Source organism: Heptranchias perlo, chromosome 9 (assembly GCF_035084215.1).
Source record: "Heptranchias perlo isolate sHepPer1 chromosome 9, sHepPer1.hap1, whole genome shotgun sequence".
Lineage (NCBI taxonomy): Eukaryota > Metazoa > Chordata > Chondrichthyes > Hexanchiformes > Hexanchidae > Heptranchias > Heptranchias perlo.
Genome location: NC_090333.1, coordinates 12,428,258 through 12,447,507, shown reverse-complemented (window position 1 = coordinate 12,447,507; position 19,250 = coordinate 12,428,258). Strand labels below are relative to the sequence as shown.

The 19,250-nt window shown below is 42.5% G+C and overlaps 1 protein-coding gene across 4 annotated transcripts in view; it reads left to right on the top strand.

Annotated features, from left to right (window-relative positions):
• nexn (nexilin (F actin binding protein)) overlaps positions 1-13,354 on the top strand; it is a 49,859-nt gene extending 36,505 nt beyond the window's left edge. For 3 of the 4 annotated variants that reach the window (XM_067989855.1, XM_067989853.1, XM_067989857.1), the window contains 3 exons: positions 2,269-2,457; positions 12,057-12,420; positions 12,573-13,354. In XM_067989855.1, coding sequence (XP_067845956.1) covers positions 2,269-2,457; positions 12,057-12,420; positions 12,573-12,586 — 567 coding nt within the window. In that variant the 3' untranslated portion in view covers positions 12,587-13,354. Of the gene's footprint in view, positions 1-2,268; positions 2,458-12,056; positions 12,432-12,572 lie in introns of those variants that run through there. The other variant, XM_067989856.1, reaches the window with a different exon arrangement.
• The last annotated feature ends 5,896 nt before the right edge of the window (positions 13,355-19,250 follow it).

The window sequence follows — 19,250 nt, the reverse complement described above, 5'->3', positions numbered from 1 at the left end:
GTCCGAATGGCCTCCTTCTGTACTGTATGATTCTATGATTATGATTCTGCAGGGAGGGGAACCTGCCACCCATACCCAACATGGCCAGCGGATGTAGTATTTTTGGATTTTCAAAAGGCCACATAAAAGGTTGTTACACAAGATAAGGGCTCATGGAGTCGGAGGTAATATATTAGCATGGATAGAGGATTGGTTAACAGACAGAAAACAGAGAGTAGGGATAATCGGGTCACTTTCAGGTTGGCAGGCTGTAACTAGTGGAGCGCCACAAGGATCGGTGCTGGGGCCTCAGCTATTTACAATCTATATTAAATGACTTAGATGAAGGGACCAAGTGTAATATATCCAAGTTTGCTGATGAAACAAAGCTGGGTAGGAAATTAAGCTGTGAGGAGGACACAAAGAGTCTGCAAAGGGAAGGCAAGAAGGTGGCAGATAGAGTATAATATGGGGAAATGTGAGGTTATACACTTTGGTAGGAAGAATAAAAAAACAGAATATTTTTTAAATGGAGAGAAGCTATTAAATGTTGGTGTTCAGTGTGATTTGAGTGTCCTCATACAAGAAACACAGAAAGTTAGCATGCAGATACAGCAAGCAATCAGGAAGGTAAATGGCATGTTGGCCTTTATTGCAAGGGGGTTGGAATATAAGAGTAAGGAAGTCTTGCTGCAATTGTGCAGGGCTTTAGTGAGACCTCACCTGGAGTACTGTGTACAGTTTTGGTCTCCTTATCTAAGGAAGGATATACTTGACTTAGAGGCGGTGCAACAAAGGTTCACTAGATTGATTCCTGGGATTAGAGGGTTGTGGAGAGATTGAGTAGAATGGGCCTATACTCTCTGGAGTTTAGAAGAATGAGAGATGATCTCATTGAAACATATAAGATTCTGAGGGGGCTTGACCGGGTAGATGCTGAGAAGGCTGGAGAGTCTAGAACTAGGGGGCTAGTCTCAGGATAAGGGATCAGCCATTTAGGACTGAGGTGAGGAGGAATTTCTTCACTCAGAGGGTTGTGAATCTTTGGAATTCTCGACCCCAGAGGGCTGTGGATGCTCAGTCATTGAGTATATTCAAGGCTGAGATCGATAGATTTTTGGACTCTAGGGGAATCAGGGGATATGGGGATTGGGTGGGAAAGTGGAGTTGAGGTCGAAGATCAGCCATGAGCTTATTGAATGGCGGAGCAGGTTCGAGGGGCCATATAGCCTACTCCTGCTCCTATTTCTTACATTCTTATTCTTATGGCCTACATGTGACTCTAGTTCGCACTATGTGGCTGACTCTTAATGCTCTTTGAAATGGCCGAGAAAGCCACTCAGTTGTACAAACAATTGCTTCAGGAAGAATGCCCACTATCACCTTCTCAGCATCACTAATAAATGCAGTCTTGCCAGTGTTAGCCATTCGGTACATTTTTTTTTCTAAAAAAAAGGCAGGGGATTGTGGCCAGAAGGTAGGGGTGGGTGATTTTTTTTTAAAGATATGGCTGCTCCTTTGGTGCCGATTCTAAATGAGCATTGTGTATTGGACTGATTTCATCTCATTGATATAAAATTCCCTATTTTGGTGTTAGTGTGGCTGTGTGGTACCACCTTCGCCTCTCAGTCAGAAGGTTGTGGCTTCAAGTCCCACTCCAGAGACTTGAGCACATACTCCAGGCTGACACTTCAGTGCAGTACTGTGGGAGTTCTGCATTGTCGGAGGTGCCACCTTTCGGATGAAAAGTTAAACCGAGGCCCCGTCTGCCCTCGCAAGTGGAGGTAAAACCTCCCACGACACTATTTCAAAGAGCAGAGTAGTTCTCATTTGCGTTCTGGCCAATAATTAGCCCTCAACCAGCATCACTAAAACAGATTATCAGGTCATTATCTCATTGCTCTTTGTGGGACCATGCTGTATGCAAATTAGCTGCCACGTTTCCTACATTATAACAGTGACTACATTTCAAAAGTACTTCATTGGTGTAAAGTACTTTGGGACGTCCTGAGGTCAGGAAAGGTGCTATATGAATGCAAGTCCTTCTTCCTGATTTTAGAACCTGTCTCACTTCCTCTCTATCACTGATTTATCCTTTTTAAAAAAAAACTTTTTCAACCTGCACTGTGTGCAGTGGCCCTATGGCCCTGCACCTTAATGTCTCAATTTTTAAAAATGCATCCAGCGAGCTTTGAATAGGACGCGATTGTTCTGGAACTTTCAGGGTTCGTGATGGTTCCAAAATTAAATCAAATCAGGCGGTGATTCAATTACATTTTATGCTTGCAGGAAGAAATAGCAGAGGACGCAAAGGAGCCCAAAAGAGACGATGCCCCATTTACTCACAAGGTTAATATGCGAGCTCGCTTTGAGCAAATGGCTAAAGCAAGAGAGGACGAGGAAAGGAGAAGAATTGAAGAACAGAAACTTCAACGGATGCAATTTGAGCAGAAAGAAATTGATGCAGCATTGCAGAAGGTATTTTATATAAACTAATTTCTACAAACAAAAATTAGTATGGGCTAAAGAATGAAAGTCAGCATGGATTTGTTAAAGGAAAATCATGTTTGACTAACTCGATTGAGTTATTTGATGAAGTAATGGAGAGGGTTGATGAGGGTAGTGTGGTTGATGTTGTTATATGGACTTTCAAAAGGCATTTGATAAAGTACCATATAATAAACTTGTTAGCAAAATTAAAGCCCATGGGATTAAAGGGACAGTGACAGTGTGGATACAAAATTGACTAAGGGACAGAAAGCAAAGAGTAGTGGTGAATGGTTGTTTTTCAGACTGGAGGGAATTATACAGTGGCATTCCTCAGGGGTCAGTATTAGGACCACTGCTCTTTTTGATATATATTAATGTCCTGGACTTGGGTACAGAGGGTATAATTTCAAAGTTTGCAGATGACACGAAACTTGGAAATGTAGTAAACAACGTGGAGGATAGTAACAGACTTCAGGGGGACATAGACTGGTGAAATGGGCAAACACATGACAGATGAAATTTAACGCAGAGAAGTGTGAAGTGATGCATTTTGTAAGGAAGAATGAGGAGAGGCTATATAAACTAAACGGTACTATTTTAAAGGGGGTGCAGGAACAGAGAGACCTGGGGGTGCACATACACAAATCTTTGAAGGTGGCAGGACAAGTTGAGAAGGCTGTTAATAAAGCATATGGGATCCTGGGCTTTATTAATAGAGACATAAAGTACAAAAGCAAGGCAGTTATGCTAAACCTTTATAAAACACTGGTTAGGCCTCAGCTGGAGTATTGTGTTTATTTCTGGGCACCACACTTTAGGAAGGAAATGAAGGCCTTAGAGAGGGTGCAGAAGAGATTTACTAGAATGGTACCAGGGATGAGGGACTTCAGTTATGTGGAGAGACTGGAGAAGCTGGAGAGGGCTAAGGGGAGTTTTGATGGGTGTTTAAGATCATGAGTAAATAAGGAAAACTATTTCTAGTGGCAGAAGGGTTGGTAACCACAGGACACAGATTTAAGATGATCGGCAAAAGATCCAGAGGAAACATTTTTTTTTAACGCAGCGAGTTGTTATGATCTGGAATGCACTGCCTGAAAGGGTGGTGGAAGCAGATTCAACAGTAACTTTCAAAAGGGAATTGGATAAATACTAGAAGGGAAAAAAATTACAGGGCTGTGGGGAAAGAGCAAGGGAATGGGACTAATTGGATAGCTCTTTCAAAGAGCCAGCACAGGCATGATGGGCTGAATGGTCTCCTCCTGTGCTGTACCTACTACGATACTTGAGTAATTGGTCAAACACCACACCCTCCAGAATGAAAACTGTAGCGATCTGGCTGCAGACTTAAACAGCACGGTCCAAATTGTCCAGAGATGTTGCAAGATTCCATTGTCATCATCATTGACAAATCTGTGTGAAGGCCTGAGGCCTCTCCTGCAAGTTACCAGTGGGGTTGAAAAGAATAGAAGGCGAGATAAATCAGGAAGTAGTGATTAGGTGACAGCAAGGGAGGGAGGGCGAGTTATTCACTGACCTCACTGCATGTGTATGAACACTGATTGATTGACAAAAGGATTAAGCTAAGTTGTAATTTACCTCTTCCCCATAGATAAATAGCCATCTGTCACTCTGTCTCGACTCACATCTTAAGAATGGTCCCATGGGCAAGTTGCTGTAGGGCTTCCAGCACCTACGGGAACTTGATCCTAGCATGTATCATTGATCTTGGCTCCATTCCAACTTGTTCCAATATAGCCAGCACATCCCCGGCATTGGTTTCTCCTTCCACTCTGCATGATCACTTCTAACAACCCAAAATTCTGTCCTTGGTTACATTTCCCCTTGGCATTATCTGAAGGCTTGAGGTGTATATGAACGCTAAGGATACCAGCTCTACCGCTCAGTCACACTCAACCCTCTGCTGCCAGATTGCTGACCCCACCTCAGGTGATGGAACTTTCAACATAATAGTATAGGAAAAATTAAAGCCCCTTTGTTGAGCTCCCACCGGAAACTCCAGCGATTCAAGAAGACAGCCCATTGCCACCTTCACAAGGCAACCAGGGATGGGCAATAAATGCCGGCCTTGCCAGCATCACCACATCCAGAGAATGAATTTTAAAAAACACACATGAGCAAGAAGGAGAAGAGAAGCAGGAGAAAAAGAGGGTGAGAAATAAGGGAATCAAAAAAAAGGGAGAAAGGCAGACAGGAGAGTGAGGGACACAAAAGGAAGGTGAGATGGAGAGCAAGAAAGAAAAAATAGGAGGGAAAGAGCAAGAGAGAAAAGTGAAAGAGGCAAGAGAGTGAAAGGGAAAATATTAACTAAACTAGGATCCAAAAAAGGAGACAGAAGGGAGGTGGTGAGAGAGAGACAGACATACAGATGGAAATGAGGGAGACACACAGACAGGAGAGCATGAATAATAGATGCGCAGAAGGGAATGAGACAGGAAGGCAGAAAGACAGAAGGGAAGGAAGAGACACACAAAGGAAGAAGGTGGAAGGAGGGGGTGAGTTGGGAGAGAGAGAAAGAAAGAAAGGCTTACTAGTATTAGCATCCTGTTAGAAGATAGGATCATAGGAACAGGAGTAGGCCATTTAGCCCCGAGCCTGTTCCTCATTCAATGAGATCATGGCTGATCTGTGATCTAACTCCATGTACCCGGTAAATATTATCCCTTAATATCTTTGGTTAACAAAAATCTATCAATCTCAGATTTAAAATTAACAATTTTAAATCTGAGATTGATAGATTTTGGTAGTTTGTGGAAGAGTTCCAAACTTCTACCACCCTTTGCGTGTAGAAGTGTTTCCTAACTTCACTCCAGAAAGTCCTGGATCTAATTTTTACGCCACGTCCCCTAGTTCTGGACTCCCCAACCAGTGGAAATAGTTTCTCTCTATCTACTCTCAGTTCCCCTTAATATCTTGAAAACTTTGATCAAATCCCCCCTTAATAGTCTAATTTCCAGCGAATACAACCCTAGTTTGTGTAATCTCTTCTTGTAATTTAACCCTTGGAGTCCAGGTATCATTCTAGTAAATCTATGCTGCACTCCCTCCAAGGCCAATATATCCTTCCTAAGGTGCAATGCCCAGAACTGAACACAGTACTCCAGGTGTGGTCAAACCAGGGCTCTGTATAGCTGTAGCATAACTTCTACCCTCTTGTATTCTAGTTCTCTAGATATAAAGGCCAGCATTCCAGAGTCTCAGTAAAGGAAGATGTAGTTGAGATATTGGATGGGCTAAAAATTGATAGAGGATGTACTAGAAAGGCTGGCTGTACTTAAAGTAGATAAGTCACCTGGTCTGGATAGGATGCATCGTGGGTTGCTGAGGGAAGTAAGGGTGGAAATTGCGGAGGTACTGCCCATAATCTTCCAAACATCCTTAGATGGGGGGGTGGTGCCAAAGGACTGGAGAATTGCAAATGTTACACCCTTATTCAAAAAAGAGTGCAAGGATAAACCCGGCAACTACAGGCCAGTCAGTTTAACCTCTGTGGTGGGGAAGCTTTTAGAAACAATAATCCGGGACAGAATTAGCAGTCACTTGGACAAGTGTGGATTGATTAGGGAAAGCCAGCATGGATTTGTTAGACAAATCATGTTTAACTAACTAGATAGAGTTTTTTGATGAGGTAACAGAGAGGGTCGATGTGGTGTATATGGACTTTCAAAAGGCGCTTGATAAAGTGCCACATAATAGGCTTGTCATCAAGATTGAAGCCCGTGAATATAAAAGGGGCAGCGGCAGCATGGATACAAAATTGGCTAAGTAACAGGAAACGGAGAGTAGTGGTGAACGGCTGTTTTTCGGACTGGAGGGAGGTGTACAGTGGTGTTCCCCAGGGGGCGGTACTAGGTCCACTGCTTTTCTTGATATATATTAATGACTTGGACTTGGGTGTACAGGGCACAATTTCAAAATTTGCAGATGACACAAAACTTGGAAGTATAGTGAACAGTGAGGAGGATAGTGATAGACTTCAAGAGGACATAGGCTGGTGGCAAGGGCAGACACGTGGCAGATGAAATTTAATGCAGAAAAATGCGAAGTGATACATTTTGGTAGAAATAATGAGGAGAGGCAATATAAACTAAAGGGCACAATTCTAAAACGGGTATAGGAACAGAGAAATCTGGGGGTATATATGTACACAAATCGTTGAAGGTGGCAGGGCAGGTTGAGAAAGTGGTTAAAAAAGCATATGGGATCCTGGGCTTTATAAATAAAGGCATGGAGTACAAAAGCAAGGGAGTCATGATGAACCTTTATAAAACACTGGTTCGGCCACGACTGAAGTATTGTGTCCAGTTCTGGGCACCGCACTTTAGGAAAGATGTGAAGGCCTTTTAGAGAGTGCAGAAGAGATTTACTAGAATGATTCCAGGAATGAGGGACTTCAGTTATGTGGATAGACTGGAGAAGCTGGGGTTGTTCTCCTTGGAACAGAGAAGGTTGGGAGGAGATTTGATAGAGGTATTCAAAACCATGAAGGGTCTAGACAAAGTAGATAGAGAGAAACTGTTCCCATTGGCCGAAGGGTCAAGAACCAGAGGACATAGATTTAAGGTGATTGGTAAAAGAACCAAAGGTGACATGAGGAAAAACTTCTTCACATAGCAAGTGGTTAGGATCTGGAATGCACTGCCAGAGAGGATGGTGGAGGCAGATTCAATCATGGCTTTCAAAAGGGAACTGGGTAAGTACTTGAAGGGAAAAAATTTGCAGGGCTACGGGGAAAGGGCGGGGGAGTGGGACTAGCTGGATTGCTCTTGCATAGAGCCGGCACGGACTCGATGGGCCGAATGACCTCCTTCCGTGTTGTAACCTATGATTCTATGATTGGCCTTTTTGATTATTTTCTGTACCTGCCAAGGACATTTTAATGATCAACGTACATTGTCCCCTAATTCTCTTTGGACTTCCACTGTTTTGAGCTTTTCATCATTCGGAAAGTATTCTGATCTTTCCTTTTTAGGTCCAAAGTGGATGACCTCACACTGGCCTACATTGAAATTCATTTGCCACAGTTTTGCCCTTTAATATCTCTGTAATTTTATGCTTCCATCTACACAGCTTACAATGCTGCCTATCTTTGTGTCATCTGCAAACTTGGATATGTGGCTCTCTATCCCGTCATGTGATGTGAATTTCTTTTTCATGGAGACAGTTTAAAATATAATTTGAAGAATTATTGAATCAATCAGCATGTCTACTTACTCTCCCTCTTCTGTTTCTCTCTCACGCCATTTCCCTTTCCTGCTTCTCCCTCCCTCCTCTATTTGTTGTCAAGATCGACATTGTGTGAATGAGTCATGAGCAAACGGGGATCAAACAGGAACATAGGAAGTATACAAACACAAAAATATTTTGCTCCAGCAAAGTTAGATAATGCCCACTGCCGTCGCCATAGTCTTTTGCTGGGGTCTGGAATCCCGTGGAGAGATCTGCTAAGTTATTTATGTGGTTCTCAACGCCCTGCTTCAGGACTCGGGCTTGCATGTTGTTTCAATCTGCCACACTTAAAAAGGTTGTCACAATGACAGAAACAACAGGCTCACCACCAAGTCTTTCACTGTAGACAGCTCGGAGAAAGGTGTGATTGACTGAGGTAGACAAATTGCCCCCATATATTCTGGCAGGTAGCTATATATAAAGCTTTACTGCGGCCTGGAAGTAAATGTGGATCTTATTGCATCCAGTTTGCATACCTTTGTGTGTGTGTTTAGGGCAACTTGGGTTGTGCACCTGTTTAACTTCACACACGACCGCCTTCGAATAGGGTATAAAGCAGGGCAATTTATAGGCAGCAACATGTTGCCATATCAATATTGTTTACGCTACAAAAGTAGAATATTGGAAGCATGCAAGGTATAACACATACACCTGATCCTTCCCACTTTCCCCTTCCGTACCTCTTCCTTCCCTCTGCCTCTTGCACTTTAAACATTTACATAAGAGCATAAGAACTAGGAGCAGTAGTAGGCCATACGGACCCTTCAAACCTGCTCCGCCATACAATTATATCATGGCACATCTACCTCAACTCGACACTCCTGCCCTATCCCTTGAGTCCTAGTCCAAAAATGCATCGATTTCAGTCTTGAATATACTCATCGACTGAGCATCTACAGCCTTCTGAAGTAGAGAATTCCAAAGGTTTGCAACAATGAGTGTAGAAATTTTTCCTCATCTTGGTCCTAAAGAGCTGACTCTTTACTTGAGTCTACGACCCCTATTTCTAGACTCTGCAACCAGAGGAAACAGCCTCTCAGCATTTACCCTGTCAAGCCTTCTCAGAATTTAATATGTTTCAATGAGATCGCCTCTCATTCTTACCACCGTCTTACGGCAACGGACTTGCTAATTTTGTCCAAATTATTTAAGAAAAGTTATGTTTCTGGGGTGTGGGTGACCCTGGCAAGGCCACATTTATTGCCCATCTCGAGTCGTCTTACCCATACTCACTCTCACTCTAGTCATTCCCCTTGATATGGCTGCCACCTTCGCTCCCTAAAGTCGAAGGGGCACAGACTCGAGCGTATCTGGCGCACAACTGGTTTAGCCATTCATGGGCAGATCTGGCCGGACCATATCAAGTACTATCTGGCCCTGCATTCCTCTGCCAAAACCACTCACTGGTCCCTTATCATCCTGGAATGCAAAGATAACTCCTGGCTTCTTTTCTCCATTACCATCTCGTGAAACCCCACTCCCCGCCCTCACCTCCAAGTACAAGGAACTCATCGACTTGTCAGTAAGATTGTTCAGTTGCCTCTGCCGCATCCTCCCCCTTCTCCATCAAGCCAAATTTCCCCCAAGGCCACCCCTCCCCCAAACCCAGACTCTGGCCATCTCTAGGTATGCAGAGTATGGTGGCGGGGTGGGGTGGGGTGGGGGGGGGTTCCTGGAGGGGGGAGTTGAGCTTGATGGGGAAGGGGGAGGATGCGGCAGAGGCAACTGAACAGATGGTCTCTTTCTCTAGTTTATCGCCTATCCCTCCTCCTTGCCCATGAAACCCACCTCCTGCTCCTTTGATCCTATTCCCACTGAACTGCTGTCCACTCAACTTCCCTTCCTGGACCCTATGCTAGCAGATATTATAAATGGTTCTCGACTCTCCAGCCAGGGGAAACAACCTCTCAGCATCTACCCTGTCAAGCCCCCTCAGAATCTTACATGTTTCAATAAGATCACCTCTCATTCTTCTAAACTCCAGTATGGGCCCATTCTACTCAATCTCTCCTCATAGGACAATCCTCTCATCCCAGGAATTAATCTAGTGAACCTTCGTTCCACCGCCTTTAAGGCAAGTATTTCCTTCCTTAGATATGGAGACTAAAACTGTACGCAGTACTCCAGGCAAGATCTCACCAAAGTCCTGTACAATTGTAGTAAGACTTCCTTACTCTTGTATTCCAACACCCTTGCAATAAAGGCCAACATGCCATTTGCCTTCCTAATTGCTTGCTGTACCTGCATGCTAGCTTTCTGTGTTTCTTGTACCAGGACACCCAAGTCTCTCAGGACACCAACATTTAATAGTTTCTCACCATTTAAAAAACATTCTGTTTTTCTGTTCTTCCTACCAAAGTGAATAACCTCACATTTCCCCACATTAAACTCTATCTGCCATCTTCTAGCCCAATCACTTAACCTGTTTATATCCCTTTGCAGACTCTGTGTCCTCCTCACAGCTTACTTTCCCACCTAGCTTTGTATCGTCAGCAAACTTGGATACACTACACTTGGTTCCTTCATCCAAGTCATTAATATAGATTGTAAATAGCTGAGGCCCAAGCACCGATCCTTACAGTACCCCACTAGTTACAGCCTGCCAACCTGAAAATGACCTGTTTATCCCTACTCTCTGTTTTCTGTCCATTAACCAATCCTCTATCCATGCTATGTTACCCGCAGCCCAATGAGCCCTTATCTTGTGTAACAACCTTTTATGTGGCACCTTAACAAATGCCTTTTGAAAATCCAAATATGCTACATCCACTGGTTCCCCTTTATCTACCCTGCTGATTACATCCTCAAAAAACTAAAATTTGTCAAACATGATTTCCCTTTCATAACCCAGACCATCCTCCTCCATTGTCCAGCTGAATGGCACTGCCCTCATTTGGTTCTACTCTTACCTATTCAATCGTAGCCAGAGCATCTCCAGCAGTGGCTTATCTTCCTGCCTTTGTACTGTTGCCTCAGCAGTCCCCCAGGATCTGAAGACAATGGGGTCAGGTTCCACTTCTATGCTGATGACTCAGATCTACCTCTTCAACACATCTCTCTCTCTCTCTCCCCACTGCCTCAGTGTTGTCAGACTGCTTATCTGACACCCAGTCCTGGATGAGCAGCAATTTGCTCCCGTTAAACATTAGGAAGAATGAAGCCAGTGTCAAGCTCCTACCCCAAATTAAATACCCTTGCCATCAATTTCCACCCACTCCACGGCCATTATCTCAGGTTGAACCATTGTTTACAACCTCGGCATCCTATTTCACCTTGAGCCCAGCTGTCGGCTCCATAATCCTCTCCATCACATAGACTATCGACTTCCAGCTCCAACATCACCTGCCTCAGCTCATCTGCTGCTGAAATCCTCATCCATGCCTTGGTCACCTCTAGACTCGACTATTCCAATGCTCTCCTGGCCATCCTACCATCCTCCATAAACTTCAGTTCATCTAACACTCTGCTGCCCGCGTCCTATCCTGCACTAAGTCCCACTCACCCCCATCGCTGCCCTACATGGGCTTCCTGTCACCCAATGCCTCAAGTTGAAAATGCCCATCCTTCTACTTAAATCACTTCATCACATCCCTATCTCTGAAACCTTCTTCAGCCCTACAACCCTCTGAGAACTCTGTTCCTCCAGCTCTGGCCTCTTGTGCATCCCCCCCTTCCTTTCACCTCACCATTAGCCCTTATGCCTTCAATCGTGTAAGATCCTAAGCTCTGGAATTCCCTTCCTAAAACTCTGATTTTCCACCTCAATCCATTACTTTAAGACCCTCCTTTAAACCCACCTTTTTGACCAAGCTTTTAGTCAACCCTCAATATCTCCTTTGGCGCAGCAACAATTGTTGTCTGATTACACTTGTGAAGTGCTCGAGATGTTTTCTCAATGTTAACCGCACTATATAAATGGCAGTAATCAAGGGCAATAAATGCTGGCCTTGCCAGCGACGCCCACATCCTATGAACAAATTTTTAAAAAAGTTGTTGTCCTGAGATGGCGGTGGTCCTTCAACTTTATAGTGAGTTTGCACAGAATGCATCAAGAGTTAGCTAGGTAGGGTGGAGTAGCGTCACATATAGATCAGACCAGACAGGGCTCCTTTCCTAAAGGGCAAGTGAACCAGTTGGGTTTTTGCAAAAATCGAGCAGTTTTCATGGTCATTCTTGTCCACAGATTACCAGATTTAATGAATTCTTGAAGGGATCTGAACTCTGGGTTTGCTAGTTCAGTATCATAACTAGGACACCATCCACAAAAACTAAATTCACTGTATGTAACAGGATGTTTAAGGCATTTAAAGAAAAATGTTTAACTCCTAATGTGTTTACAGAAAGGGGATGAAGAGGAGGAGGAGGAAGGGAGCATTATTAATGGATCAACCTGCGAGGACGACACGGATGAACTCATACGGTCTGGAGCTCCATGGTTCAAGAAACCTCTCAAAAACACATCCGTTGTAGACGGTGAGCCCGTAAGGTTCACTGTAAAAATCATGGGAGAACCTACACCAGGAGTCACGTGGTGGTTTGAGGGAGAAATGTTGCAGGACTGCGAGGACTATCAATACATTGAAAGAGGAGAAACTAACTGCCTTTACCTACCCGAAACCTTCCCTGAAGACGAAGGAGAATACATGTGCAAAGCGGTCAACGCCAGAGGAACAGCCGCTAGCACTTGCATTCTCACCATTGAAAGTAAGAGTTAAATTTTGTACAACCGCACTTTTTTCTAAAATAGTAAACCCGTGAACTCATCCACACACACACAAATAACCTAAACTTGTACTTTCAGCTATTATTTTTCGATGGCAACTAATTCCTTTCTTTAATTCTCTCTTCTCTTTTAGCTGATGACTACTAAGTCTGCTGGAATTTCCTTTCTGTCCTCAACCTTTACTACATCCATCTTTCCCTTCTGATGGGGCCAAAAAAATAAATAAATCCCATTGCCCTTGGAAAAATTGCTGTAGTGTTGATCGTCATTCCTCTTATGGTTACGCATAGCCTAGGAAAAATGCATGAGGTTTACATACTGGTTTTAGTTGGTCAGTTTTAATCACTTAAAATGATCTTGTGATGTTCTTATTTAACAGATGCTATTATATCTGCACATTATTTTAACAGTGGAGCCCACATGAATCAATTTTGAGTATATGAACTTTTAAAAATTGTAATCCAGTGTTATTCTTTTATCAAAATCACTACTTGGGTCAACCACTGGCAAGATGTTGGTTTTAAAAGAACTCTGTTGGAATTGTCCATCGTGAAAGCCCATTTAACTTTGCATACAGGAGTTTTTAGGTCTTTTTTTATTAAATGTAACATGAAAACCACTTGTTGATAATATTCGATCGTTAACTTTGGGTTATCTACATACAGAAAATGGGTCTTATTTAATCACTGTAAAAATTACCTTGAAGCCTTACATACAAATTGACCATAGAGATGCTCCTTCATGCAACTTGAAAAGGGACATAGCAAGAGGCAAGATTACATATTGCATGCCAGACAATTTGTGACCTTCAGAAATGCTCTTCATGCAGAATGTACTTTTTTTTGTAAACAGTTTAACTTCTGCTCAACTGTACTGAACTTTCTGATACCATTTAAAATTTACTTTGAAACAAAATGATGTGCTTCTTTTCCTTGCTCGGTTTCAGTGACGAGGCAGTTTAGTTTTTGCCTTGGTGGCACTGCTATATTTTGACAGTATCTATAAAATCAACACTAACCCAAAAATTTGTGACCAGCTTTAAAGCAGTATAACACAGTAAAGTAGAAGTTAAATCGGCCACGTTCACACTTGGCAGAGAAAGACAGACAGCAACAAAGAGATGATCTTTTGGTCCCTGCACTAACAGCTATAGCTTAGTAATAAAAAGTTGCAGAAAATGTTTTTTGGTGAATTGCTACTTTTGGAGATCTTCGGTTCTGTCTCCCTGCACCAAGCATCATACCTCAGTTACATTAGCCTCCTCAACTATAACACATTCAGTTGGGACTGCCTGTCCTACCTTGACAACACAGCTTTCTTCGACAGCACCTTTGAAACCCGCAACCTGCACCACCTGGAAGGACAAGGGGAGCTGGCGCATGGGAACACCATCGCCTCCAAGTCACATCTTGGACCATATAATCGCCTTTCCTTCATCGTAGCTGGGTCAAAATCCTGGAACTCCCTGCCAGACAGCATTGTGGGAGCATCTTCTTCACACGAACTGCAGCGGTTCTAGAAGGCAGCTCACTACCACCTTCTTAAGGGTAACTAAGGATGTACAATAAACGCTGGCCCTGCTAGCGGTGCCCATGTCCCAATTTTAAAAAGAAACCAAAAATAAATAAACCCATATTATTGTTGGTGCATAGGTGCTTTCAAAGTTGCAGACATCTTCAACCCAAACCTGCTGTGCCGCTGCTGCTGGAGCTAACCTCAACGTAATGAAAGTGCCCAAACCTAGACTTAAGAGGCCATTTACAGCTTTAAACTATACAAATTCACTTATAGTTGGCGCTCCAGTTAATATCACCTGCTGCAAAAGTGCTGCCCCATAGCTCACCAAACAAAATAACAATTATGCAGCTAAAATAAACCCAAGTTACATTTAAAGAAAAAGAGATTTTACATTTCCAAAGAATGTTATGGGTTGTGAATTTTAAACAATTGACAAGTATATTGAAACAATGAGTTTCTATCTTCTCTCCCCTGGTGTGAATGATCCTGACTGGGGACATGCACAAAAATATAAATATGTCTCAAGAAGAACTGGTGTTGATTGCAAAATGCTGTGAATTTGATAAATCTTGTCATATGTGGGCTAGCACCAGCAAATGACTATGAAAGCTGCACTATTGTTGTAAAAACCTAATTGGTTCACTAATGTCCCTTAGGGAAGGGAACTTGTCCCCCCCCCCACTTAACTGATCTGACCTTCATGCCACTCCAATCCCATACTACAAGGGCAACTAATGATGGGCAATAAATACTGCCCATAAATACAAGCCAATTTTTCACTGCACAGTTTATTACATTTGTGCTAAATTTATTTTAACTTCAAGCAGGATAAAAAAGGATTTTGAGATAGTTGGGCAAATTACAAAATGTCAGAGCTTTCTATTGTATTATACTAGAAACCAGTGACAAACTTTAATACATGTCCATACATCTGCCAATTAGTAAATGATTAACCAGTTTTGCATGTTATAGACTGAAAATATGATTACAAAACTCCCCAAAGACATTTTAATACTCTGCACCAGACCAAATACTAAGCAAAAGGACAGTTGTAATTGTGGTTATCACATTTATCACTGCGCCATATGTTGTATAGTAAACCATCAGGCTGCAGATGGTCAGGAACACGCTCAATAATAATGCGAGACGGTTATAAGACCATAAGAGATAGGAGCAGGAGTAGGCCATTTGGCCCTTCAATTTCTTCACTCAGAGGGTGGTGAACCTGTGGAATTCTCCACCACAGAAGGCAGTGGAGGCCAAGTCATTAGATGTATTCAAGAAGGAGATAGATATATTTCTTAACACTAAAGAGATCAAGGGATATGGGGAAAAAGCAGGAACAGGGTACTGAGTTAGACGTTCATTTTGAATGGTGGAGCAGGCCCGAAAGACCAAATAGCCTACTCTTGCGCCTATTTTCTATGTTTCGAGCCTGCTCCGCCATTTAATGAGATCATTGCTGATCTGATTTTTACCTCAACTCCACTTTCCCATCTTTTCCCCATATCCTTTGACTCCCTTGCTGATCAAGAATTTGTCTAACTCAGCCTTGAATGTATTCAATGACTCAGCCTCCACAGCTTTTTGGGGTAAATTCCAAAGATTCATGACCCTCCGGGAGAAAAAATTCCTCCTAATTTCCGTCTTAAACGGGTGACCCCTAATTCTGAGACTATGCCCCCTAGTTTTAGATTCCCCCATAAGGGGTAATATCCTCTCAGCATCTACCCTATCGAGTCCCCTCAGCAAGTTGTATGTTTCAATAAGGTCTCCTCTCATTCTTCTAAACTCCAATGAGTATCGACCCAACCTGTTCAATTTTTCCTCAAAAGACAACCCTTCCATGCCCGGAATCAACCGAGTGAACCTTCTCTGAACTGCCTCCAAAGCAAGTATATCCTTCTGTTGACCGGAGGTCACCGGTTACGGTTACTGGCTTAGTACAAAGAGGAGAAGAGTCAATTCTCTCAACTCTCAATTCGCTTTATTCACGCCGTTAGATCATGTACATATAGCTTATACGTCTGGTTAGATATAGACATGCAGTTTACACCAGGTTATACAGTTTTACACCCAAACTAGGATCTAAATGCACACCCACTAGGTTTCTCTGACACTCCCTGAGTGGTCACAGAATATAAAGGATAATACCTGAAAAGGAGTGCTGACGCTGGCCAGGCGTTCCGTTCTCTCTCAACGTCGTCTCTACGTCCCTGACGTAGGTTCTTCCACTTCCGCGATGGTTGGTCTCCGGAGACTTCGCTCTGGTTCCACGCCCCAGATCCTTCATTCTTATTCTGAATCTTACCTCTTCAAGCTGTGCTGTCTCTCTCCCTTTGGTTTAGGCTTGCTCGCCTTAGCCTGTGTCTTCTCCTCATTGGCTCTGTCCCAAGGACTTAGGTAGCATTACCTCATTACTCCTTTTCTAAATAAGGACTTGTGTCTTATCACATCTCCTTTGTCTTTCACAAAACTTAGCTAATTCAAACTGGTTCCAGCCAGCTCAGGCCAGCGACTGAACTCAAGTTACTTCAGTTCAAAAGTTGCTCTTGCCTGTGTGTGTCAACAGCTGATGTCTCAGGTTACTTTCTGCAGCCCCTGGCCAACACTTCTTTAAATAAGGGCACCAAAACTGTACACATTACTCCAGGTGTGGTCTCACCAGCACCCTGTACAGTTGTAGCATGACTTGCCTGCTTTTATACTCCATCCTAGAAATAAAGGCCAATATTCCATTTACCTTCCAGATTACCTGCTGCACCTGTATGTTAACTTTTTGTGTTTCATGTACGACGCCCAGATCCCTCTGTACCGCAGCATTTTGTAGTATTTCTCCATTCAAATAATATTTTGCTTTTTTATTTTTCCTCCCAAAGTGGATGACTTCACATTTTCCCACATTATATTTCATCTGCCAAATTTTTGCCCATTCGCTTAACCTGTCAATATCACTTTGCAAACACTTTCTCGCAACTTGCTTTTCCACCTATCTTTGTAACGTCAGCAAATTTGGCCACAATACACTCTGTTCCTTCATCCAAATCATTGATATATATTGTAAATAGTTGAGGCCCCAGCACTGATCCCTGCAGCACCCCACTAATTAGATTGCCATTTTGAAAATGACCCTTTTATCCCGACTTTTTGTTTTCTGTTAGTTAGCCAATCCTCTATCCATGCCAGTATATTACCCCCAACAATACGAGCTCTTATCTTGTGCAGTAATCATTTATGTGGCATCTTATTGAATGCCTTTTGGAAATCCAAATATACGGCATCCATTGGATCCCCTTTTTCCACTCTGCCCGTTACTTCCTCAAAGAACTCTAATAAATTTGTCAGACACGATTTCCCCTTCATAAAACCATGTTGACTCTCCTTGATTGTATTAAGAGTCTCCAAATGTCCTGCTACTACTTCCTTAATAATGGATTCTAGCATGTTCCCAATGACAGATGTTAGGCTAATTGGTCGATAGTTACCTGCTTTCTGTCTCACTCCCTTCTTGAATAGGGGTGTTAGGTTTGCGGTTTTCCAATCCGCTGGGACCTTTCTAGAATCTAGTAAATTCTGGAAGATTACAATCAATGCATCCACCATCTCTGTAGCCACTTCCTTTAAGACCCTCGGATGCAAGCCATCAGGCCCAGGGGACTGGTCAGCCTTTAGACCCATTAGTTAACCTCGTAATTTGATTGTTTTTAGTTCCTCCTTCCCCTTTGCCCTTTGACTATCTACTATTATTGGTAGGTTATCAGTGTCTTCTACTGTGAAGACAAATACAAAATATTTGTTCAATTCCTCTGCCATTTCCTTGTTTTCCATTATTATTTCCCCAGTCTCATTCTCTAAGGGACCAATGTTTACTTTAGCTACCCTCTTTTTATATACTTGTAGAAGCTTTTACTGTCAGTTTTTATATTCCTTGCTAGTTTACTGCCGTTTATTTTCACCCTCAATTATTCTTTTAGTCATCCTTTGCTGGTTTTAAAGTTCTCCCAATCTTCAGGCTTACCAGTAATCTTTGCCACATTGTATGCTTTTTCTTTTAACCTGATACCAACCTTGACCTCCTTAGTTAGCCATGGTTGGTTCACCCTTTTTGTCGAGTCTTTCTTCCTCACAAGGATATATTTTTGTTGCAAGTCATAAAGTATCTTTTTAAATGTTTGCCACCGCTTATTCACCATCATACCATCTAATCTGTTTACCCAGTCCACTTTAGCCAATTCCGTCCTCATTCCATTATAATTGCCCTTATTTAAGTTTAATACCAGGTTATAGTCCAACAGCTTTATTTGAAATCACAAGCTTTCGGAGATTTGCTTAGGTGACGAAGGAGGAAAGCTCTGAAAGCTTGTGATTTCAAATAAAGCTGTTGGACTATAACCTGGTGTTGTACGACTCCGTACATTTGTCCACCCCAGTCCATCACCGGCATCTCCACATTAAGTTTAATACATAGTTTCAGACTCAAGATCCTTGCTCTCAAACTGGATGTGAAATTCTATCAAGTTATGATCACTGCTTGCTAAGGGATCCTTTGAGATCATTAATTGAACCTGTTTCATTACCCATTACCAGATCCAAAATGGCCTGTTCCCTGGTTGATTCCCCAACTTATTGGTCTAAGAAACAGTCCCTAATACACTCTATGAACTCCTCCTCAGGACTACTTTTGCCAATTTGATTTGTCCCATCTATGTGAAAGTTAAAATCGCCCATGATTATTGCATTACCTTTTTTTACAAGCCCCCCTTATTTCCTGATTTATATTTTGCCCTACAGTGTAACTACTGTTAGGGGGCCTATTTACTACTCCCACCAGTGATCTTTCCCTTGTTATTTCTTACCTCCACCCGAATTGATTCGACATCTTGATCTTCTGAGCCAAGATCATTTCTCACTATTATACCAATTTCATCCTTTATTAACAGAGCTACCCCCTCACCTTTACCTTTTTTCCTATCCTTCCGAAATGTTAAACAACCCTGATTATTTAGCTCCCAACATTGGTCACCTTGCAACCATGTCTCTGTAATGGCCACGAGATTATACCCATTTGTTTCTACTTGTGCCATCAATATATCTATCTGATCACGAATGCTGCACGCATTCAGATAAAGAACCTTAAATTTTGTCTTTTTACCATTCTTTCCTCAGTAAATGTTTATATAAAGCCTTTCACAACCTCAGGATATCACAAAGTGCTTTACAGTCAAGAAGTACCTTTTTAAGTGTACTCACTATTGTAACGTAGGGAAACACAGCAACCAATTTGCACAGCACA